Below are 22,913 nucleotides of genomic sequence, written 5' to 3'. Positions count from 1 at the left end.
CTTTAGCCTTTAAGGCTTAAGTTTGCTGCATGTAAGTTTGATGCTTCTGCTTTTAGTTGAATTTTAAATGTCTCAACCTAGAAGGTAACTGAAATGTGTGTGTTTCAAGGTAATTATCACTTGTAACAATCAAGACTCTTAACAAAATATGGAGATCGAGTTTTGCTTGAACTTGCTACTTTCATGTAATACGGTTGTTTACAAATTTGTGACCTAAATGCCTATGGAGATTAGGGTGTTTTATTGCTCAATAGGTAGGTGAAGCAAGAAATCTTCAACACTGAGGTATTTCCCCAGAAAAAAAGAAATGAAGAAAGTGTTCCAATCCAGTACTGCTCAAAAATCAGAACAAGAACTGATTCTCTTATTAATAAAGCAATATGATAGTCTTAAAAATACTTACCCAAAAGCCTAGAAAGAGAACCAGTCCTTCCATTTATTCCAGAAATCACACTACAATAGAGCCGATATGCTCGAGCTATTTTTGTTAAACAAAGAAGTCATAATCTAGAGCGTAAACCAACACTAAAGAGAATGGATAGAGCAGGAAAGCAATGGCTGATACCCAAACGGGGAACGATGTGCTCAAACTGGCAATGCATCCCATTATTCCGCAAACCAGTAGCACACTAAGCACTTCAGCTGAGAAGTTCCAAGCCAATCCCCGGAAATATATTAATGAAAGCAGGACGGAAAGTCCGAGCATATTGTTGATGAATACCCCACCATATATCTGTTTAATTTAATTGCATTTGTCATGTCTTTTCATCAGTAAGTAAGTACTCATACTAATAGCATGTTTGATCAAGCTACTGGAAAGTCAAAAGTGTTTCTTTTTTTAAAAAGAAAAAAGTGCTTATTTTTTCAGGGTTGAGATATTTAGCCAAGTTTTTAGGAAAACAATATAAGTGCTTCTGCGCAGTAGCTAAAAAAATTAGTTTTTTCATAGAAGCACTTTTCGAACCTCGACCAAACACAAATTGTGAATCTTGACCAAACACAAATTGCTGGTTTAATATTGCTAAAAGTGTTTTTCAAATTGATTATTAATATTGCTAAAAGTGCTTTTCAAATTGATTAGCCAAACAAACTGCTACTTGCTAAAATAACTTTTCTGAAAAGCACTTCTAACAAAAAGCATTTTTCAGAATAAGCAGATTTTAGAAGTTTGACCAAACGGACTATGAAAACAAGGGTGGAGACAGAAGAACGAACCTCTGATAATGTCAAGGAATTAGTTCTTTGTTTCTTTCGACTTGCTTCGTTGATGGCTGAGATTGCTATTCTTGCATTTGTAGCCAAAGGGACTAACATAAACGAGATGAAAAATGAAGGTACGTTTATAGCTCTGGAGAAACTCCCTACGCTCTTGATGAGAGGTTCAGCTAGTAGTCCTAATATTACTATTCCAATAACCAGAAGCAATATGGCCTTCATCCATGCAATTGCAGATCTATCAGTCTCCATGTGCAGCAGCTTTTCTGCCGTTTCCCAATTCTTCTAGGTATCACAAATCATTTCATTATACGGTCAGACCTTTTTATAACAGTCATCCTTTATAACAACATTTCATTATAACGGCTAACCTTTTTGGGAATCAATTTTTCATTTTATGTTATATTATTACATGTTCTCTATAACAACATTTTACTATAGCAGCCAAAAATTATCCGGATAGATGACAATGATATAGAGAGGTTTGACTGAACATGTTCTTCTGCATATCCAAAATCATTTCACTATACAGCTAAACCTCTCTCTCTCTCTATAACAGTCATCCTCTATAACAACATTTCACTATAACGGTCAAGTTTTTTTGGAATCAATCTTTCATGTTATCTTATACTATATGTTCTTTATAACAGCATTTTGCTATAGCAGCCAAAAAATATCCTGACAAGCGACGTCGTTATAGAGAGGTTTGACTGTATATGTTCTTATACTGGTTATTCATTCATTATAGGACACATTCATGGATTATAGACTCAGAAGCAACGTGCATGCATCTTTTTTTCTTACTTGGAAGATATCCTCTTTGGACTCTGGTGATAGATGAGAAGGATTTAGACATTGGGAGAATCCGGTAACAAATTCCTCCATGTTGATCATCTCATCTCGACTCACATCAAATTGTTTGATGATTCTGTCTACCTTTTCATCAGCATCTGAAGGTGCAGCTCCAAATTGGATATTGGTTATCAGTTGTTTCAATTCATCACGCGAAATGGCATTATCTTTATTTTGATCAATGCTTTCGAATAACCTGTAATGCAGAGATTAATATTGTTCAGAACAAGTTTTATATTCTTAATATGTCATCTAGACCAAAGATGATACCAAGTTGCTCAAACTCTCAAAAATACTATTGCACCCGTGTCGGATCCTCAAAAGATGCACTACTTTTGGATGATCCAACACGCACTGATCAACATTTTTTAAGAGTTCAAGCAACATAGCTGATCAGTTACTCACTTTGTAATAGCAGGAATATTTGGTTTCCCATCTTCTGTGTACAGAGTACCTACTGCAGTGCTTTCGACATGTTGAAAAATATCTAATAGAATACATTTAATCATTTCATGTTCTTCCCTATTCTTTTTGAGCCAAGGTTGCAGAATCTGTAATGAGAAGTCAAGAATTTTGTCCCAATAAGGTGCAGAATCCAAACTGAGATTAATAACTCTGATTTAAGAACAAAATAACTGTTTTCTGTGGGATTATTCCTCGCTAATCACTTTTCTTTTTGCTCTGTATATCTTACTGACTTTAAAAAGGATAGTCTGGTGCACGAATCATCCAGAAACGGCCGCACCCCAAATAGGTGTCATGTAAACAGCCTACCCTAACACAAACATCAGTAGCTGATTCCCAGCTTAAACCCTTGACCTGTAGGCTATGTTGCTTGGATTCTCCAAAAATGATGTTGCACCCATGTCGGATCTTCCAAAAATGCACTACTTTTGGAAGATCTGACATGCAACCATCGAAATATTTTAAGAGTCCGAGCAACATAGCCTATAGTTCATTGACAGAGACAACTTTACTGCTGCTCCAAGGCTACCCTTCTAATTAGGAAAGTATATCTTACTGGAGTTATTAGAGCTAAGTCAGAGTACCTCATATATATCTTTCAAGGATCTTATGGAATGATATCTTTTACCCATTGCATCCTTTGTTTCATCTATCCATCTCGTGAAACCTTTGACGAATTCATCCACATTGATCATTCCATCATCGTCGAGATCAAATTCCTCCATTACCTCGTCCGTCTTGAAATCCTTGTCCTGATATAATTTTCTTGACCTGATTTTCATGAAAAGCTGTTTGAGCTCAGGAACTGATATGAACTTATCTCCATTCTGATCAGCCTCTTCAAATAGCCTGCATCTCATCGACAATAACATGTTTACTTTTTGCACATTATGTACTGAAAGTTCCACTATGAACAAAAGAAAAAGTTAAGTGTTTACTTTTTTATAGCAGATATATTAGGCGAACCGTCTTCTTGGAGGAGTTTCTCTATGGTATGTTTTTGTACATGTTTTAGTACGTCTACTACAAATTGCTCATGGTTTATATATTCTAGCCTCCTCATTTGAATCCATGGCCGGAACATCTGCAGAATGCGTGTGATTATATGAAAGGGCTTGCAGTTTTAAGTCCTATGTTGCTCGGACACTTCAAAAATGTTGATGGGTGAGTGTCAAATCCTCCAACAATATTGCATTTTTGGAGGATCCGACACGGGTGCGGCAACATTTTTGGAGATTCCAAGCAATATCAGCTTGTAGCTTTAACATATTAAGATCATGAACAAATCATTGATATAAGGATTTTCGAAGTACCTGGTAAAAGAAGTAAGACAATAGGAATACAATGGAAACCACAAGACAAAGTATGATGAAAATTTGTTCTGGGGTTGCAGATAAGTGCAAGACTGTTGGTGCTAGGATGATTATGAATGGAATCACAGACATAACCATTATTCTTGCAGTGTAACATGTTTCCACATCTGTCACTAGCCCTGCACCTGTAACAAATGAAAAAAGATAATAGAAAAAAAAATATTCAAGAATCACGTATCAAGATGAAGAATTATTCAAGGCCCCAATGCATTGGTCTAGTAATAAGAGTGTAGCTAGTGATGTGTGGGTCAGGCGCATGTCACACATTTGATCGGTACTGCAGACAAAAACCTGATATTTAAGTGGAGAATGGTAGAGGGGCGGGCCCATTACCTACCTAGTTTGGAACAAAAGAATTGCAGAAAAAGGATATCATAAGGGGTGGTCTTGAACTTTTTGCACCCTTTAACAACTTTTTCTAGAAAGACCGCAATTGCCCATCGTGCATAAGTTCTAGTTGTAGTATGCGCATAAGTTAATCTTGCATATGAGGCAAGAGTTATTACCAATTGAGCAGGTTCACTGTCTCTAACTTATTGAACTGTCTAGAAATCCTGCCTCATAAGCAAAACTAATATATGCCCGATGAGAAACAAAGGTGATTTTTAAAGATATTTTAAGTGGGACCAAAAGTTCAAGACCACTCCATATGGTGGTAATTCTTGCAAATCACTCGTTTGAAACTTTGCTCGGAGGTCCTGGAGGATTTCTCAGTTATCACAAAACTGATTCCATCCCTAGTCAACTTGGCTATCAGCATCAAAGGTGTATAGCATTATAACTTCACTCAAGATATAAGTAGTAAGAACAAACCAGTCCATTGAGACAGAAATCTTTCTAAATGATTTTGCATGTGACTCGGACCAGCTGAAGGATTTGAATTGGATGTCATACTAGTTGTTGATTGTTGACTGCCAACAAAAACACAAGTTCCCCAAATTAAAGTAAGAAGCAAGATTGTTGATCCAGCTAGCAATCCAATTCCAGTTAACACATACTCTTGAGCAACTTCTTTACTGTTCAAGAGCCCTGATGCTGACAATATGGAACCAAAAGGGTATCAGATAAATGATAATCAAGAAGAGTCCAACCCATACTCTTTAAGAAAAGGACAAATTCTTGGTTGAAAGGAATTCCTACAGATACAACAGACAAAGTAATACAAATATTGGGAATAGCATAGTATTGTCCTATTCATAAGGATAAAAACAAACCTCTTTGTGCTCAAAATGAGCATTAGTCATATAAGGTTGGACTCTTTGACCAAAATAAGCCATTATTTCAGCCAATTCACTAAAATAATATATTCTTTTAAAAATTTACAGAAGTAGAATAAACGTATTCCGCAGTAACGTATTATGCATTATTTTATTTAAAAAATTCAATGGGCAAAAAAGTTAAAGGTTAACGGTGTTAAAGGGTAATTCGTTACTGTGAGTAACGTTTTATGGTTAATACGTTACTGTGAGTAACATTTTATGGTTAATTAATGATTTCAATGTTCCACTGATTTGATTCTTTATTTTATCCTAGCTGATTTGTGTGCTTTATTTTATGGAGTATATATGATTCACTAAGGTCTCTTAGTCTACAACTTGATGGAAACCATTCTTAGCTGCCGTTTTGCTTTATACAATTTTAGTTCCCGCGAAGTGAATTGAGAGACCAAATTTAGTTGTTGTTTTGCTTTTAGAAGATGGAGTATTTTTCGTTAAGCAATATATATGAAAGATGGTTGCTTCTTAATTTTCATATATGAAAAGGCTGTGATATATAAGCATTAATTACTAGTAGTTATTGTTGTAAACTTAAGACATTGTATCTTTAATTTCTTTTGGGTCTTAACCATCTTACACTTTAAAATGTATAAGAAAATGTTGAAAGGGAGAATTAACCAACTTCTGCTCATATAATTTCCCAGTGTTGTTTTGAAATTGAAAAACAACTACTTTATTTAGCTAATCAATACTTTTTTTATAAGGCTTACCAATATTTTTTAAGGCTAATCAGTATCTTTTTGTAAGGCTAATCGATACTTTTTTTAAGGGTAATCAATATTGTCGGTAAAGTTTTATAATTACATCAATTAGAAGGGTTCGTAATTTGAGGAATTCTTTGCAGGATTTAACTGCTCGTGCCTGGATTCTGTAGAAACGTTACTGTCAGTTACGTTTTAGCCTGAAGTTGTAACTCTGAGTTACGACTTTAAGATCAATCAATGTTAGATTTTGTATTCTTTAGAGTCGTTACTCACAGTAACGTATTAATCATAAAACGTTACTCACAGTAACGAATTACCCTTTAACACCGTTAATCTTTAACTTTTTTGCCCGTTAAATTTTTTGAATAAAATAATGCATAATACGTTACTGAGGAATACGTTTATTCTACTTCTGTAAATTTTCGAAAGAATATATTATTTTGGTGAATTGGCTGAAATAATGACTTATTTTGGTCAAAGAGTCTATAAGGTTGTGTCATCTTTCTTCCGGTTTGATCAATTGGATATTTAGTTTTTGAAAAAAAAAATGAGTACTTTCATTATTATGCATTGTTAATAAACAAGAGTTTTTCTTAACTCCGCTTCTATCACTAAATTAATAGCCGTAGCTAACATGATTTTTCATAATCCGTCTTTAAATAGGATTAGCAATGAATTTTTGATGTTTATCGACAGAAGTAGTCTATCGCTAATTCCTATTTCTTTTTGAAATATAGAGATCATACTGGTTGAGTTCCGCAGATATACAGGCTAAAAAGATGCTATTTGCTGCAATTATATCTATTTGTGCATAAGTTCGAAGAAAATTTCAATTTATAATTAGAAAAACGATAGTAGCACTATGCATGAAGGCTGGAGGGGCTGAATTACCAAGTAGTATCAAAGCCTCAGGCAGGAAGCCAAGAATGTGAAATGCACTTGCACCAAATATACTATTTGGACCAAGAATCTTGAAAATCCTTTCACCTCCCGTGGCCACATAGTATTCTCCATGAAATAACAAGTACTCATACACAACAATGAGGAAAAAATGCCCTGTAACACTCTTTGAACATGGCAAAAATCCATACATTTGCTCACACTTATCTGTTGAATCTGTTGTATACAGACGTATGAACGACGATTGTTTCTGAATTCTATCTACACCATCTGAAATGGTGTTGTAATTATATGGTAATGTTCGAAAACCAGTAACTTTGAGAGTTAGTGGCAATAGAAGGAGAAACATAAGAGCAAAAGCAGTTCTTAGGAATTTTCCCATTTTTGTAATGCAGATAGAGAAAATAGAATAGCCTTAATATATAGATGATCACTACAAATTTGTTGACTTAGGTTGACGTTTTTGGCTGTGATTACTTAGATGTGTGTGTCGTCATGGTTAGTGACGTAAGCTGTGTCAATAATTGAAGAAAGTGAATAAATGAATGGCAGTGGTGTCACTTCTTATATTAATGCCCACTAGTTTCACTTTGCTTAGTATAATATATACATACTCCCTCCGTTCCCTTTTGCACACCCCTTAAGAAATCATAAAAATCATAAATAAAAGATGTATTTTATTACCTTACCCCTATCTCTCTCTAATAAATACATTTTAATCAATATTGACTATGTTGAAGACCATTTAATACTAAGGGTAAGATGAGAAAGATTTAATTAATTTTATCTTGGTTTTATAAATGAACAAGTAATTTGGGACATTTATTTTTAGTAATGTGGCCAAGTAATATGAGACGGGGTATTTAATAAAGTGGCAATTGACGAAAGATTATAATTTGACCGAGTACGAGCTTTCTTGCAAGTTACCACTTCACATGTTTAATTATCTGAAAATTGAAAATTGTAAGTGCCTTCTTTACCATACCAAATATTGGCACCAACTAGCTACAATAAATAAATCACCATTTGAAGTTCCTTCTTCAATACAACAAATATTGCCACCAATGATCATATATTTTTGTGATAACAATCCTTCTGCAGTTGAAATCTTGTTTCATAAGAATTGCTGGAACTATTTCATGGCTAATGACAATAAAAATACTTAAAGACCAAAACATTGACTCCTTATATTTATAGCCCACTTCCTTTCATGGGAAGCTTTTCAAACAAAAACTTACAGTCTAAAATAATATGGACATGAGATGGGACCTTACCAGCCTTAGCATTATATGGGTAAATATTTATATGTACCTATTGTTTACACCAAACCAACAAAACTTATTATGATAAGTAGTTTAATGAAGTAAATCATGCATTAAGTAACCATGATTAAGTGATATAACTCTACATGTAAACACATGTCGTGCTTTAATTGATTTGGTGCAAAATACCGAAAAAGGAATCTTTATACTGTCAAGTGCAAATCTTTATACTGTCATGTGCATTATACACCTTAAATCGATGTAAGGCTACATCCACGAGTCAAGATATTTACTCATAATTATCTAATAATTTGACTTGATTGTGTAAATATTTTTTACATTGTTAGCACAATGGACAACTTTTAATTGCATCTATCAATTTATTTTTAGGCAGAGTAGCTTGACTTAAATGAGATCATCGTGAGATCATCGGTTTTCTTACTTTGTACTATATTTTTAGCTGACTATCTGTTCGCATTTGCTCCCCATACGAATGCATTACACCCCGTTTAATCGGTTACACCAACCAACATAACAAGTCAAACACTCCGAATGGTATAGGCGCGGGAAGAACAATAAGGTCTCGTAAGATGGAGTGACCTACGCATAATCAGAAACATAGTTATCAGTCAAGTGTTTATTTTCTTAGGAAAATGGGTACTAAGGTATACCGATAGTCATAGAAAGTGTGTAAATTTGTTAACACGAATGCATCAATGTGTTCGTCCTGATTTTGTGCGTCAAATGTTCAGGAGGTTCCCCTCTGAACAAAAGAAGAAAAAATAATCCTACCATTGCGATTTGTTGTTGTTCTTCATAGTCAGTTCATTAATCTGTCAATCTCCTTCAAGCCTCTGCCAAATCATACCAACAATGAAATGAATTGATTCACCAAACGGATGCAGTAAAAAAGAACACAGAAAACTACATAATTTCTTTGCAACAGCTAAATAAAATACTAATGTATTATTATAGGTTCATAGTACATAGACTTAAAGTTACATACTTGAAAATAAAATACTATCATCAAGCAAAATCTACAGAATCAGAACCTCTGTCAATGATGAACCTGCCTTCGCCCTGGATGCCTAAATTACTCGTCTGGGTCGCCACAAGATATATCCAAATCCTACCAAAGGAAAAATGACCTGATCGTTGTGAAAGTAATTAGTGTTACAATGGAGTGAGCACGTTAGCGGTATGATCGTCCTTGTCCTCTTCCACGACCACGCCAACTCCTACCTCCTCTTCCACTGCTTCTTCCACCATCGTAGATACCTGCAAATGCCTTGTTAACTAGCTGGTGTTGCGTACCACCGCCTCCTCGGCCCTTTTTAATTGTGTTACTGCTTGACCCATTTGTTGTAGCAGCCGGTCGCTTCTGACTGTGAGCACAATATCATATAGTTAGATATTTCTATCTTCAATTAGAAAAATACTGATGACTAAAGTCACGCAAATATTTATCCACATACCCTGCAACAGCAGCAGTTGAAGGACCCGAAGGCTTCACAACTTCTTTCCATGACAAATTTACTTTTTGATCTCCAATAAATTTTGGTGTTTTTGTATGCAATGGCTGTGATATATAAAATGTTAGTTCAAGAAAAAGACATCTAACGAGCAGATTGCAAAGCACAAAATGCAAAATCAGCTGACTTTACCTGGGTCATCGATAATATATTGTTGCAAGCTCGAAGCGCAAAGGTAGCATTCTGCTTTTGTGTCTTCTGCAGATTAAAGAAAAAAGCTAAGTTCACACCAACAGAAGGAACAAATGGGTCACAAGGGAGGGAGAGGTGAAAGAGAAAAGGTAAAACCCACAATTTTGTCCTTTTCTTCATCCGTTTTAGCAGCAGCCAGTGCTTTGTTTTGATCTGCCATTCCTTGGGTTAGTTTCTTGATCATAGCCCTAGCCAAATCCTGAACCGTGCTTAATCTGTTTCATCAACATGAAAGACGTCAGCAGCCTAGAAAGAAAGATTAAAGCAAAGACTCAGGAACCACTGCAATACAAAAAACTTGAGTTTCTCCTCTCTGCCGGCAGGAACAGCTAACCCCTCTTTTGGCTAACAGGAGAAAAGTCCCACCCACCCAAACCCCAAAAAAGGTTCTGCCTTCTTACCAACTAGGGAAGAAAACGAAAGAGAGAAGCCTTCACTTGTCTAAATTCTGAAGTGTGGCAAACCCTCTTCTTGCACGAGTATCTTGTGGCACTCATGGGATATTCAGCAGAGTACAGTCAGTACACTGAAGACAGCCGGAAAATTGCCTTGTCCAACATTAAAGGGAAAAGAAACGGATGTATGATGATTTTTTGTGTTAAACAAAATGTCATATGAAATGCTCCCTCATTAATGATGCTACTTCATTTCATGCATATAGAGGTGTATAAACTAAAAATTAGGTGGCTTCCCACAAAACAGAATACCAAAATTGGAGCCAGTATCCTATTTTCTTTTCAATGATCCAGAAGTTGAAACGTAATCAAATCTTAAATTGGATCATCCAAGCATTAGCATATAGAGCTTGGGTTATAACATCAAGGAATAAAAGAACAAGTAGATGCACCTCTCGGTGAAGTCCTTATATTGCTCCGAGAAATCCTCTCCCAATCTATCTGACGGTTGTCCAGTCACAATCTTATACCCACAGAGGCTGTTTGTCGCGTTTGGAGTCTATAAATTCAAATGGAGAAGTATAAGCAGGTTGATTCCCTGAATCAGGTATATTATCAGTTGTCAAAAAACAACTCTTACCTTGTGAGCTAAATGGTGGAAGGTATACAACAAACACTCGATACACGTGTAGTTAATTTCTTCAATCTTTCTTCGAACCATGTATTTCTGAGAGGAAAAAACAGAAAGTCATTTTCCACAAGAGTTTCAAAGCATTTCAATCAGGAGATCCTAATGAACGGAAACTCAAAGAATATCTAGTAAGAGTATAACCAAATTATGTTGTATGAGCAGGACTTGATTAGAAAGAGAAGATGACTAATAGGCTAAAACAAATGCTGAATGGGAAGCACAATTAACAGGTGTGAATAAGCATATGCCCCCAAGCAACCAGAAAAACATACATCACTGATTTTTGTACTTTTGCGAGTAAAGAAAGACCCGTGGCAAGCAAGAATTTATTGTTTGTATTCTCTGAGTAGTACTTTTATGTGCTAAACAACAAAAGAACCATTGACGTTGAAGAGCAAAAGGTTAAGCAGGAATATTGGAACAGATTTAGGACCCATTTGGCCATAAGAATTTTTCACTTTTTTCCAGGAAACATTTTCACTTTATTTGGAAATCAAAGTTTGGCCATGGAAATTCCAAATACAACTTCAAATTGTATTTGGAATTTGAAAAGCACCTAAAAACCGGTTTTCACTTTTTTCACTTTCAGTACGTTCAAACAACCAGATATTCTTTGCAAGACTATAACCAAACACAACTCCATCTTCAACTCCAACTTCAAAATTCCAAATAAAGTAAAAACTATTTGGTTTTCATGGCCAAACAATTCTAGAGTTACAAATTCAATCTTCATGAAATTTTCAAAGAAACAACCTTTAGAAGCTGAACTACTGATGGAAGCAGCTGTCGAGAATCCTGAGTTATTGCATAAAGTGAGCACTCCGCAAGGTTCTTGAGCAAGTCCAACTTCCATTGTTCTGGAAGCTGAAAACAAAAAAAAGTACATTGCACTTGATAACTTGAACAACCTAATCATAAGATATGGACCATTGAAGGATGGTTAAAAACAAGAACATAACTCAAATATTGATATCGGGATTATAAAAATTACTAAGTGTCGAGCAACATTTCTTATGGACATAAATGTGCTGACTCTATTGCATCAAAATATAACTTAAGCATTTTGCTAGTATAGTATGGAACTCAGAGAAATTCTGCAGCAACTAATATCATAGATGGCACCTCTGGCAGAAGTTAGTAAGCATCGAGTATCAAATAATCAATCAGTTTCGATTGCCAAAACTAAAATAATCATGTGTGCGTTACTGAGATTAAACACCCGACAATAGTTGGACACTTGCTAAGAAATTGTGTCAAACCATAATATTCTGCTTAGGACATTATCAAACTAATGCATGTAATCGCTACTTACAATATATACTGATTCCAGCCCAGTCACTTTGGTAAACAGGTAACCATATTTTTTAATTCTCCTGAAGTCCTAAATTTCAGTTGCATTTGATTTTTCTCCTCAGAATTGTGTTTCTGGAATTGCCACACAGTAACGGCACCTTATTAATGTCTAGAAATACCGTATTTTACAATGTACACTATAAACCGTGTCAAGCTATAGCATTTGTCTCTGCTTAAGAAATGCTTAAGAACTTTATTGGGACACTAGTGAATATCGTTAAGCTATTTGGGAAAGAAAAAGATCTTTGCAGCTTGAAAGTACCAGTTATAAACTTCATTCATTAACCCATCAACATGAATTCTTTGCAAAACTATTTTATATTGCATGATGCAGCTGTAAACCTAGTCACCTAGATAAGATGCCTAAAGAATCCACGAGTACACGTGATTCCTAGAATTCCTTAGTTTCCTTCAAAAATCATAACTGCTCATTGATCCCAAAAAGGACCACCTGGCACTCCTCTCTTCTGTTTTGGCACTTCAATACGTTGTTTAATTGTCATCTAAAACAAGTCTCCTCACCAACTAATTAAATAATTTACTACTCCTTTAATCTATAAGGTGCACGAATCCAACCTAATAACTGCCAATAAGCTTTCCTACACCATATATAGAATTAGTAGAAGGGGCTCATGCATTCTCTCTCATAATGACAAGAAACAAATGGTTCTACAGTATCAATGCATAAAACAGGTAAAACAGATAAAATAATGCTGTGAGGGAGATACCCTGAAGGAAATTAATTTATTCATAATCTCATGAATCTCTATTTGAAAGAAAAATAATTGAACCCAAATGTCATAAGTTTTCTCAATGTTCTCCAAAATTCACGTAACCCAACTGTTAAGTGTGTCAAATGCATTCACCGCATGAAGAAACTAATAAATATAGGAGTAATAAGAATTACCTTGTCAAAAACAGGCATGATTTGCTTGTTCAGATAGTTGAGAAACTTACTGCCCGATGCACCCCTCTGAAGACAAATAAATGCCAAGTGAATGACTATTGTAACAGACATCGGGCACATACAAGGTAACAGTCATCTACAGTGGACAAATAAAGGTAAAACAGCACACACCTTGAAGAAGGGAAAGGCCATTGAAAGGCATAATATGAACCTCTTGATATGATCAGCATCCGACACCTACAGAAAGGCAAACAAGCACTTAGATTCATATCCCAAAGGTAGTAGGCATCAATTTTCCGAGTTTTGTTAAAAGGAAGGTTGCAGAGAAGGAAAAGGATAATCTGAGTATGAACTCCATCAGACAAGGAATGAGATACCTATGATAGTAATAACCAAAATTAACAGTAGGCCTTCATCAAACCATCGAAATACTATCTTTGAGCACTATGTAAACAGTACCAAGACACCCTGTACTGGAGATTCTTCAACGAAACAGTACAATACAACAAATTTCTGATCAAATATTTACCTAGAAAGCATTTTGTACTAGAGTCAACACGCTCATTTTTTTAAAAACCACAAAAAGTCTCTTTTCCTTTTACCTTACAACTAAAAGACCTGGAAACATATTCAGTTCAAAATTCAAGTAAACTATCTAATCAGATACTAGAACATTGACCTCTAATAACTGGGTATACCTCAAGATTGAAAAGGGAGAACTGCACAAAGCAAGCAGAACTCAATATTGAGCACGAAGTGAGAAAAATCATGAACTTCAACGAGGAACAATAAGGCAGCTATAAAACTACAGCAAATAATGCAGTGATCAACTGAGCACTGTCACAGCAATGAAATGTTGCTTAAAACAAATAACATAACAACCACATAAATTAGGGTTGGCTACCAACTAAGGAAAAGGAACTACCACTTACATCGAATTGAGCATCAAGATCTGCCTGACCTTCAATAATCTCAACAAGCTCCTGAATACGCTCTGCAGGAGCTTTATGGCCAAATAAGCTCAGGCTTTTCAAAAAGTCCATGAACATTTTAAATTCATCAGCCGTTACATCTTGCAAATTCTACCAAAAAAAAAAACATTTTAGGACTGATTAACAAGAGCAAGGACAGTTGAAAACCACGTATACCCATAATAGAATCATCAAATGTGAATTAATATTTTTAGCCAAAAGTTAAAAAGAAAGTGATAAGAACGAGAACTACATTCAGAAAATTAACATGATACCAATCCATACCTGCTTCACCAAAGTAGTTATGTGCCTCTCCATCAGCTCCTGTGGAACTAGGAGCTCCATCTTAAGAGGGAACACCTGCAAAGTTACAATAGCAAAGATGAACCACAAACTTAAGAAGCTAATCAAAAGACCTTCTAGGTAGGTAGTAAGCTCTTCTGAAAAGATAAAAGCAGCTAGTTCAAGTCAAATCATCTGCAAAGTAATATTCATTATCATGTTCACAACAAAGATCTTTTAGTCACCATGTCGAATTCATTCCCTTCCTTGTCAAATGACCACCAGCAAAAGTCAATTGGGAACAGTCCGTTTTCCTTTTCCTTAACAAAATACTTCAAGAGTAGGAGAAATAGTAGACCTTATCTCTAAGAAATAACAGAACTTTTTCACGAATGCTTTCCCAAGTGCTAAGATCCTCAGCAGTCCGATCCTCGATGCTCCCAATACGCTTAAACAAAGCAGTTAGAGAAGCTGCAGTAGACACGTGAAACCAAATCGTAAGCAGGATAACCCATGCAAATACCAAGATTCCAAACATGTGACATGCAGATAAGGAGCCAAACATCATATCCATGAAGCATTCAAATATTTAATGTAAATTACCATAAAACCAGTAACTTAACCATTTTACATAACATAGCAGCTTTTAGTATCAAGGCAGGACCTTTTTTTTTTTATAGTTGAAAATTGTATTAATGATGGGAGTAACCCCATAAACAGGCCGTATCCAAACAAGGGACCTAATGAGTACACCCAAAAAAACTAGAAACAAAGACACTACTGTGATATTTTACAATATCATTGTCAATTCCTTGCCCTCTTGTTCCTCTCCTTCCATATAACCCACACAATAGCTAACGGATCAACATCCCATGCCGTACTTCAGACGGCCCAACAGTCCAATACCTCCTTTACTGTGTCCCGCATCAACTATTATATTCCAAACAAATTTGGGACCACCGAGCACAATCATATAGCTACCTGACAATGTAAAAAGAGATGGTACACATCTTCACCCGAACATCTGCATATGAAATACTAACCAACATAGGTGCCTCTCGTCTTCATTAACTTCTCTGTTGTCAGTATCACTGCCACCGCGGCCAACCATGCGAAGAGAACACCTTCGTGGACACCCTGGGAATCCAAATTGAATGGAGTGAGGATGTTCCTCTCTCACTAACAAAACTTTGGTAATATGATTTAACAGTGAACAAATCCTACTCCCTCATCATCTCCACAAAACAAATGTATCATACGGTGCATTTGCCTATACAGTGATCAACCATGTTTTGAAATTTGCCCCGGAAGTTCCTCCTAAATCAAAAATGCCAATGAAATTCCCACGCATGTGTCCCACAAATATGTTGGATAGTCCGCTCTTTCTAGCATGGGACACTAAATATGTTGAGAAATGAAAGCCTCAAGTCACTCTCTCCACATCACCTGTCTTCCAAAAAAACTAATCCTACTTTCAGTTTTATCACTATAACACTTACCCTGGAAAAAAAAATATGGCCGCTGAAATCACTTCTTCATAGAACTCCTCAAAAGATCGCACCCAAACGAAATTGTGATGTTTCTAGTCCATTACCCCCTTTCTGTACTTCCATATTTTTCTGCTACCACTTTCCTCCCAAAAGCATTCTCCTCTTATCGCAAAGCTCCAATCTATTTTCCTAGCAAGGCTTTATTGAACAATCTAAGATCTTTCTGTCCAAGTTCTCCCCGCTTCTTCAAGGATGTGACAACCTTCCAACTCACTAAATGAAACTGGCTTGTTCCATCAACAGCAAACCATAAAAAATTTCCCTAAAGTCATTCCAACTTTTTCAGATAACAACATAAGTATGAAGAGATGCCACACAAAGTGCTCTTTGTTAACACTTCATTCTCTCATTTCAACTACCTTTTCTGCATCCTACTAATTGTTTCTCAACTATCTCAATCAGCAAAATTCTATACTACAAGATCCTTGTCGTACACTTTTTCTGAAATGCAACAACTCCCCCCCCCCCCCCAAACACCACCCGAACGAGGCAAAGAAACTTTTTTTATGAAGTAGATTCCATTTTTTTTCTTGATAAGGTAAGATTTTATTAAGTAGGCGTTTGGCCATAGAAACCAAAAACAAATTCACATTTTTTGGAATTTTTGTAATTGGAGTTGGCCATAGTATTTGAAAATAATATTTTGCTGTTGAAATGTACTTTTTCAACAAGGTTTGGTTGTTGGAGTTGTGTTTGGCCATAGTATTTGAAAATAATATTTTCTTGTTGAAATGTACTTTTTCAACAAGGTTTGGTTGTGAAAAAAGTGAAAAAGAAGTTTTGGTTGTTTTTCAAATTCCAAACACAACTTCAAGTTGTATTTGGAATTTTCATGGCCAAACACTGATTTTTCAAATAAGTGAAAAAATACTCCGGAAGAAAGTGAATAATTCTTATGGCCAGACGGGTCCTAAAAATGTACAAGAAAAAAGCAGTTCAGGTTACATTAGAAACCTAAGTATTCTCGCATGTCCATCATGTTATCTAAATTCATAACAACATTTCCATCTTTCCAATAATTCAACTGGTGCAAACAACTATATTTCACAGATTGTAACTGCTCCTTTTTGCCTTCAAAACAGCCAAATTTCTTTCTTTCCATGCATCGGGACATGCAGTTTCTAACACGTTCCTGAACGTCATAGGACTTGTCCACTGAATACCAAAGTTGGATATGAACATGGTCCACACCTGCCATGTAAATTCACAATGCACAACGATATGATCCAGAGATTCACAAGCTTTCTCATACAAGTAGCATCTGCTGCACATTTTCCAACCCCTTCTCTTTAAATTTTCTTGCGTTAGACAAGCACCATGAGACACTAGCCACCCAAAGAAAGCAACTTTTGTTGGCACTGTAGTCTTTCAGATCATCTTCCAAGGCCACTTTTGTGCTTGCCCTGGCTGAATGGCATTTTGAATTTTATAAGATGAGCTGACAGTAAACGAGCCACTTTTACCCCCTTCCCAGATTAAGCTATCTTCTCTATTTGGAATTAACACTACTGATTGCAGTTTCTGGATAAATAAATCAACTTCTTGCATTTCTCTATCAAAGAGATTCCTTCTGAACTGAAAATTCCATCCTGAATCAATAAATATATCAGCTAAGAGGACTTTCAGATTATAGGTCAATCTGTACAAATTGGGAAATTGATTTTTCAGCAAACCATTACCATCCCAATTATCTTCCCAAAGTCCGATCTTTTTCCCATTGCCCACCCTCAAAACAACATAATTATTGAATTCATCCCAAAGATTGCATATCTGTCTCCAAACAGCAACACCATATGGAGTCTTCACTGCTTTAGGTGCCCAAAAGCCCTCTCTTCCATAAATCACCTCTACCACTTCTTTCCAGGGAACTTCTTTCCCATCATTAAACCTCCATAGCAATTTACTTAGCAAGCTATGATTATGGGCTCTAAGATTTCTAACTCCCAGACCCCCTTCTTTCTTATAACTAAATGGTATTTCCTCCTTTCTTACTATTATTTTTTTTTGTTATTGTAGATTCCATATTTAGTAGATATAACTTCTTTACATAATATGTTCTCCTAGCGAATCTCCATAACCATATCCCCAAGAGTACAGCACTAAAGGTGGATCGTCTCCTGATTCCTAAACCTCCCTCCCATGTGGGAACTGTAATCTTCTTCCACTCGACTAAGTGAAAATTCATTTTCCGCTCCTTCCCTTCCCTAAAAGTTTTTCATCAGCTTCTCTAGTTTATTAGCAACACTTAGCATATGGAATATAAAGACAAAACATGTGGGTATGTTAGAGAGAGTTGACTTCAATAATGTTATCTTCCTGCCCTTAGATAGATGTTGCCTTTTCCAACCATTCAATCTATTCTCAAACTTCTAAGTAACTGGCTGCCACCAATTATTATTATCTTTATATTTCCACTAGAGGCAAGCCTAAATACATCGTAGCCCACTGTACACCATAAACACCTTCCAAACTACAGATGTTTTGTACCATCCTACCGGGATCAAATTCAGATTTTTGTATGTCTAAGTGTAACCCCGACACAACTTCGAACAAAATTAAGGACCTGAATAGATATTGAAACTGTCTAATTTGTGGTTCGCAAAAAATTAATAAATCGTCAACAAATAATAACGAGATATAGACAAATTAACCCTCATATGATCACTTTACGCTGACTATCCATAAGCCTACTGATAGCCTTTATCAGTAAAAAGGAATAATAAAGGTGATAAAGGATATCTTTATCTAATTTCCCCTTGAGCTTTTGAAAAAATCGCATGGAGTACTATTCACTAGGATGGAGAATCCAACTATAAACATGCAATGCTTTATCCACGTTCAGGCAAGTGTGGTCTCTAGGGTTATATTGTGTCAATTCCAAGAAAACATATGACCAAGGAACTTTCCATTCAACCAACAATGTTGGGCCTAATCTGATAAGATTAGAACTAATGTAGTCCTTTTGTGATAAAGTAGTAAGTTTATACGTAATTGTAGTCTAAATGACTACTGAAGTTAATTCGTTAACGAGGACATCAACATTGATAATGCCAATTATTACGAAACAAGGATAATTGTGTGAATAATCAGGCAGACTAATAATAGATATATATATAAGTGGAATAATTAACTGTTACCTTCTCAAAAAAAAGAAGTCAAATAAATGACCACAAAATTCTTGGACTTTTATGGTTTCGGGGAGTCGGAGATTTAATGACTAAACTTTAGGAACAGAAACTTACTCTTCACATCCTGACGTAATACGGTCATAAGAGCCTTGTGTACAGCATCACGCTCTACATTTTCTCCTGACATAATTGGCATAAATTGTATCAATATGAGCAAATGATGTGAACCAACCAAGCTCATAAGGCATTCAACAGAAAATTTACCTGCAACGAGGAGCTGACCAAGAATGTCAACAATTTTAGACAAATGCTCAGGTGTATCTTTGCAGAAAAGCGGAAGTCCACGGATCGCTTGTACACGGACCTGGATATCAATAAATAAAATACAAAATTTCGTTCATAACACATGGTTAAAGTCAAAACTGGTTGTGAAATGTACCACCTTCTTCACTAATAAGTAATACTGTAATTACAAATATTTTCTTACAATTTCTATTAGATAATAATGAGGACTAAACCACCGTAATGCAATGTAGAATTCCTCTGAGACAACATCCATACCCATCACACCATCACATTATTTTCCTTTGGAAAGCAACGTAATAAAGCTGGCTAGATATATAAACCCGGCATGTCTCTTACTATGTCAAACTTGAATGCTCCAAAGAGTCATATCTATAACTTCTACTCAGTGGTGGATCCACATATGAGGTGGAAGTGCACGTGCACCCATGGTAACCTAGCTAGGACTCTCTAAAGCAGCTCATATTTTATGAGACCTTTCACTGGTAAGAAATTTCCTTTTAGCGAATATAGGTTATATTTTTATTTATTTTTTTGAGAATGGTAATGTTGAATGTAGGTTATATTTTAGTCAAACAAAATCAAGTGTGTTTTAGTTTGCAATAGATTTGTCCATCGAAAGAACAGAATGTTTCAATAGATTTGTCCATCAAAGAGCAGAAAATCAAAGACACTAAATAGAACGCCCACCAAATACAAAGCAAAGGAGTTTTTTCATCTCAAAATCTGAATAATATTCATTACTTTAAGTGGTTCTTTCGATCATTCATCGAAAGGAGACACTTGATTTCGAATTTGACCAATTGAGATATCAGGAAACAATATTCTGAATTTCTTCATTCGAAGTGAATTCTTAGCCTATTTCTATATTCTTACTTAGACATGTGACTAGTGGTAGGTCAGCATTAAAGGCAATGGTCCACCCATGCCCTCCAAATCCTAGATCGCCTCTGCTTCTACTTGAGATATGAATAAACACTAGGTGGCACAATAAGTAGTGTTTAAATTAGTCAAAACATCCTAAAAGGTTAAAGGTTAAATGGTCTGCAGGGGAACTCAAGGGCCAAGGCTATGTCATAATAGATCCAAACACTTGGACGATTCTTACCAGGAATCTTAGCAACCTATATGCTCCGTTTCTTCCTCTACGAACGCTTACAATACGAGTAGAGGAGTACGGAATAGACTATGCACAGACCCTTTCAACAGAGACAAAGGTCATTTCTATTATGATCTTATTTTTCTTGGCTACACAGAGATCATGAACATTGCATCAGTAGATGTGAAAAATGCCTTCTTGCATGGGAACGGATTGACTTGTCAGCAATAACGGATGAGGTCCTAAGGTAAGATTTCGATAATACAGCCAAAATGCTGAGCACTCAAGGACGTGGCCTAGTGGCCAATGAAGTGAGCACCATGAGGTGTCAGGTTCAAAATCGGTACATGTGTTAGTTGGAGGTAGCAGCTACCCAATAGAATTAGTCGAGCTGTTCCGGACACCACTGATTGAAGGTTATTATGATTTATGACACATTGAATAGTCAATATGCTTTTTTCATTCTCAAAAAAGCATTACTATAGTGGAATCTACTCAATGGTCAAACAGGCACGCATGTATGGATCGAATACTAACCCCGAGCTGATCATCTTCAATTAAATTGAAATGCTCATCAAGAGCTTGCGCCTCTAACTGAGGAAAAAACTTGAAGAACTTAGGGATGAGCTGCGCAGCAAGTTGCTTAGCCTTCACACTGCCATTAGCTGCTGCAATAATGCCCTCATAATCCTGCCTATGCTGTTCAGCCAGAGCAACAAACAATTCACACACTAAATAAATCAATCCAATCAAATCTCTCAACATCATTGCTTCCGAGATTTTTTGGTTGCTATAGTGACTGACTGTTATACACCTATAACGACAATTGACATTTAAATAATATTTGGCTGTTATAGAGAGGTTTAATATCAAATCCTAAGCTTTTCTTTTAGACTGAAAAAAAAAAATCCATCTATCTATCTATCTATATGTATATATAATCTTTCAATGATGAAAATATATGATTATATAATAACTTGTAAATAGTATATTGAAGTATCAAAATCTTTAGACCTATTATTGGTAATAGGTGAGATTCTATTTCCATAAAGATGATTAATTATTATACTATCCCAAAAAAAAAAAAAAAAAAAAAAGATAGACTCCCTCCGATTCAAAATAAGTGTCATTTAGCCTTTAATTTTAGTTCAAAATAAGTGTCCACTTAGCCTTTTTATTTTGGTTCAAAATAAATGTCCACTTACATTAATCAAGAAGGAATTAATTATTCTCTTTCAAATTTACCCTGAGTTTTATGTAATCAAGAAACTATATTAACTAGGTATCCAAAGGTGTGGTCAATGATGTGGGTTGAGCACCCTAAGGTCTCAGGTTCAATTCCCAGCGTAGACAAAACACTAGGTGATTTCTTCACATCAATTCTAGCCTTGGTGGAAGGGTGTGAGGTGACAGGTATCTCGTAAAATTAGTCGAGTTGCACACAAGCTGGCCCATACACCGCGTTTATAAAAAAAAATGTATAGTAACAAGGTACTCAAGGGTGTAGCCTAGTGGTCAATGAAGTGGGTTGAGCACCCTAAGGTCTCAGGTTCAATTCCCAACAGAGACAAAACACTAGGTGATTTCTTTACATTTGTTCTAGCCTTAGTGGACAGAGTTACCTAATACTTACCTAGTACATGTTGCTGCTGGTGGGAGGTGTCTTAGTCGAGGTGTCCACAAGCTAGCCCGGACACCACGCTAGGTACTACTCCCTCTGTCCCAATTTATGTGGCACTTTTCGTTTCCCGATATTCAAATGGTACCAACTTTGACCAACATTTCAAGATAGTAATTTTTTACCAAATTGTGATACGAGAAAAGTTGCAAATTATCGTACTTTTCAGTAGTTTTCAAATATATAAATTTTAACCTTTAATCCAATTTAGCTTCAATATTTAGTCAAATTCACTCTCGAAAAGCGAAAAGCGCCACATAAATTGAGACAGAGGGAGTAGTATTTAATTTAATTAAGAGTAATTTAATCAAAATATTTTTTTTATTTTTCTAAGAGTTAATATTTTCTTAAAAGGCTAAGTGGACAATTTTACTAAAATATAATATAAAAAATCGATTCCGAGAAAAAATTGGCTGTTATAATGAGATATTGTTATAGAGAGGTTGTCTGACTGTATATATGTTTAATAGAAGCTTCTAGAAACCCTAATAGAAAAAAGAAAAAAAAAAAAAACATAAAATTACGGTGAAGTGGAGAAAAATAGTACTGACTTGAGACTTGTCTGTAGCTTCGTTAAGGCGTTCACCATACTCGTATAGCTTCTCTATATCATCAGTAGTATCCGCCATTAGAGGCTATAATTTAAATACAGTTGAGGTTTTTTTGAGGGCTAGGGTTAGCAAAAGTGAAGGAAGAAGAAGAGAGGGAAGATTAGGGGTTAAAAGGTTTTTTTTTTTTTTTTTTTTTTACTCTTTTTTGAAGAGGTCGGTGAAGGGTAGTGTGA

General features: G+C 35.7%; 2 protein-coding genes across 5 annotated transcripts; both read right to left on the bottom strand.

Annotated features, from left to right (window-relative positions):
- Nucleotides 1-308: 308 nt before the first annotated feature.
- LOC132628971 (sodium/calcium exchanger NCL2-like) lies at nucleotides 309-7,276 on the bottom strand. Of its 2 annotated transcripts, none has more exons than XM_060344724.1 (9): nucleotides 6,778-7,276; nucleotides 4,719-4,940; nucleotides 3,846-4,030; nucleotides 3,471-3,616; nucleotides 3,117-3,381; nucleotides 2,473-2,618; nucleotides 2,020-2,263; nucleotides 1,216-1,500; nucleotides 309-733 (listed from the first exon to the last, which is right to left on the bottom strand). In XM_060344724.1, the coding sequence occupies exons 1-9, from the start codon at nucleotides 7,166-7,168 to the stop codon at nucleotides 488-490; spliced, it is 2,130 nt and encodes a 709-aa protein (XP_060200707.1). In that variant the 5' UTR covers nucleotides 7,169-7,276; the 3' UTR covers nucleotides 309-487. The 2 variants fall into 2 exon arrangements, with proteins under 2 accessions (XP_060200707.1, XP_060200710.1); XM_060344727.1 differs by having other exon boundaries at nucleotides 1,216-1,497.
- Nucleotides 7,277-8,830: 1,554 nt separating this feature from the next.
- LOC132628955 (apoptosis inhibitor 5-like protein API5) lies at nucleotides 8,831-22,913 on the bottom strand. 3 transcript variants are annotated; one of them, XR_009578132.1, is made up of 17 exons: nucleotides 22,681-22,910; nucleotides 20,989-21,150; nucleotides 19,314-19,413; nucleotides 19,164-19,229; nucleotides 14,730-14,842; nucleotides 14,375-14,449; nucleotides 14,051-14,200; nucleotides 13,290-13,355; nucleotides 13,119-13,184; nucleotides 11,612-11,722; nucleotides 10,808-10,894; nucleotides 10,620-10,726; nucleotides 9,873-9,987; nucleotides 9,713-9,778; nucleotides 9,524-9,627; nucleotides 9,101-9,433; nucleotides 8,831-8,902 (listed from the first exon to the last, which is right to left on the bottom strand). XR_009578132.1 is itself a non-coding variant. In XM_060344711.1 (16 exons), exons 1-16 carry the CDS (start codon nucleotides 22,756-22,758, stop codon nucleotides 9,241-9,243), a joined length of 1,659 nt encoding a protein of 552 aa, XP_060200694.1. In that variant the 5' UTR covers nucleotides 22,759-22,910; the 3' UTR covers nucleotides 8,974-9,240. The 3 variants fall into 3 exon arrangements, 2 of the variants coding, with proteins under 2 accessions (XP_060200694.1, XP_060200702.1); XM_060344711.1 differs by lacking the exon at nucleotides 8,831-8,902 and having other exon boundaries at nucleotides 8,974-9,433; XM_060344719.1 differs by lacking the exons at nucleotides 8,831-8,902; nucleotides 20,989-21,150 and having other exon boundaries at nucleotides 8,974-9,433; nucleotides 22,681-22,913.

This window comes from Lycium barbarum, chromosome 1, assembly GCF_019175385.1.
Source record: "Lycium barbarum isolate Lr01 chromosome 1, ASM1917538v2, whole genome shotgun sequence".
In the NCBI taxonomy this organism is placed as follows: Eukaryota; Viridiplantae; Streptophyta; class Magnoliopsida; order Solanales; family Solanaceae; genus Lycium; species Lycium barbarum.
This window is presented reverse-complemented; position numbering and strand designations above follow the sequence as displayed.

Coding starts and splice junctions, on each gene's coding strand:
- LOC132628971 (XM_060344724.1), bottom strand. CDS start 7,168: ATGGGAAAATTCCTAAGAACTGCTTTTGCTCTTATGTTTCTCCTTCTA. Junction 3,617..3,845: donor TGTCTTACTTCTTTTACCAG/GTACTTCGAAAA, acceptor CGCATTCTGCAG/ATGTTCCGGCCATGGATTCA. Junction 734..1,215: donor ATTCCTTGACATTATCAGAG/GTTCGTTCTTCT, acceptor TAAATTAAACAG/ATATATGGTGGGGTATTCAT.
- LOC132628955 (XM_060344711.1), bottom strand. CDS start 22,758: ATGGCGGATACTACTGATGATATAGAGAAGCTATACGAGTATGGTGAA. Junction 11,723..13,118: donor TCATGCCTGTTTTTGACAAG/GTAATTCTTATT, acceptor TTTTGTTTTCAG/CTTCCAGAACAATGGAAGTT. Junction 9,628..9,712: donor ATATATTATCGATGACCCAG/GTAAAGTCAGCT, acceptor TATATATCACAG/CCATTGCATACAAAAACACC.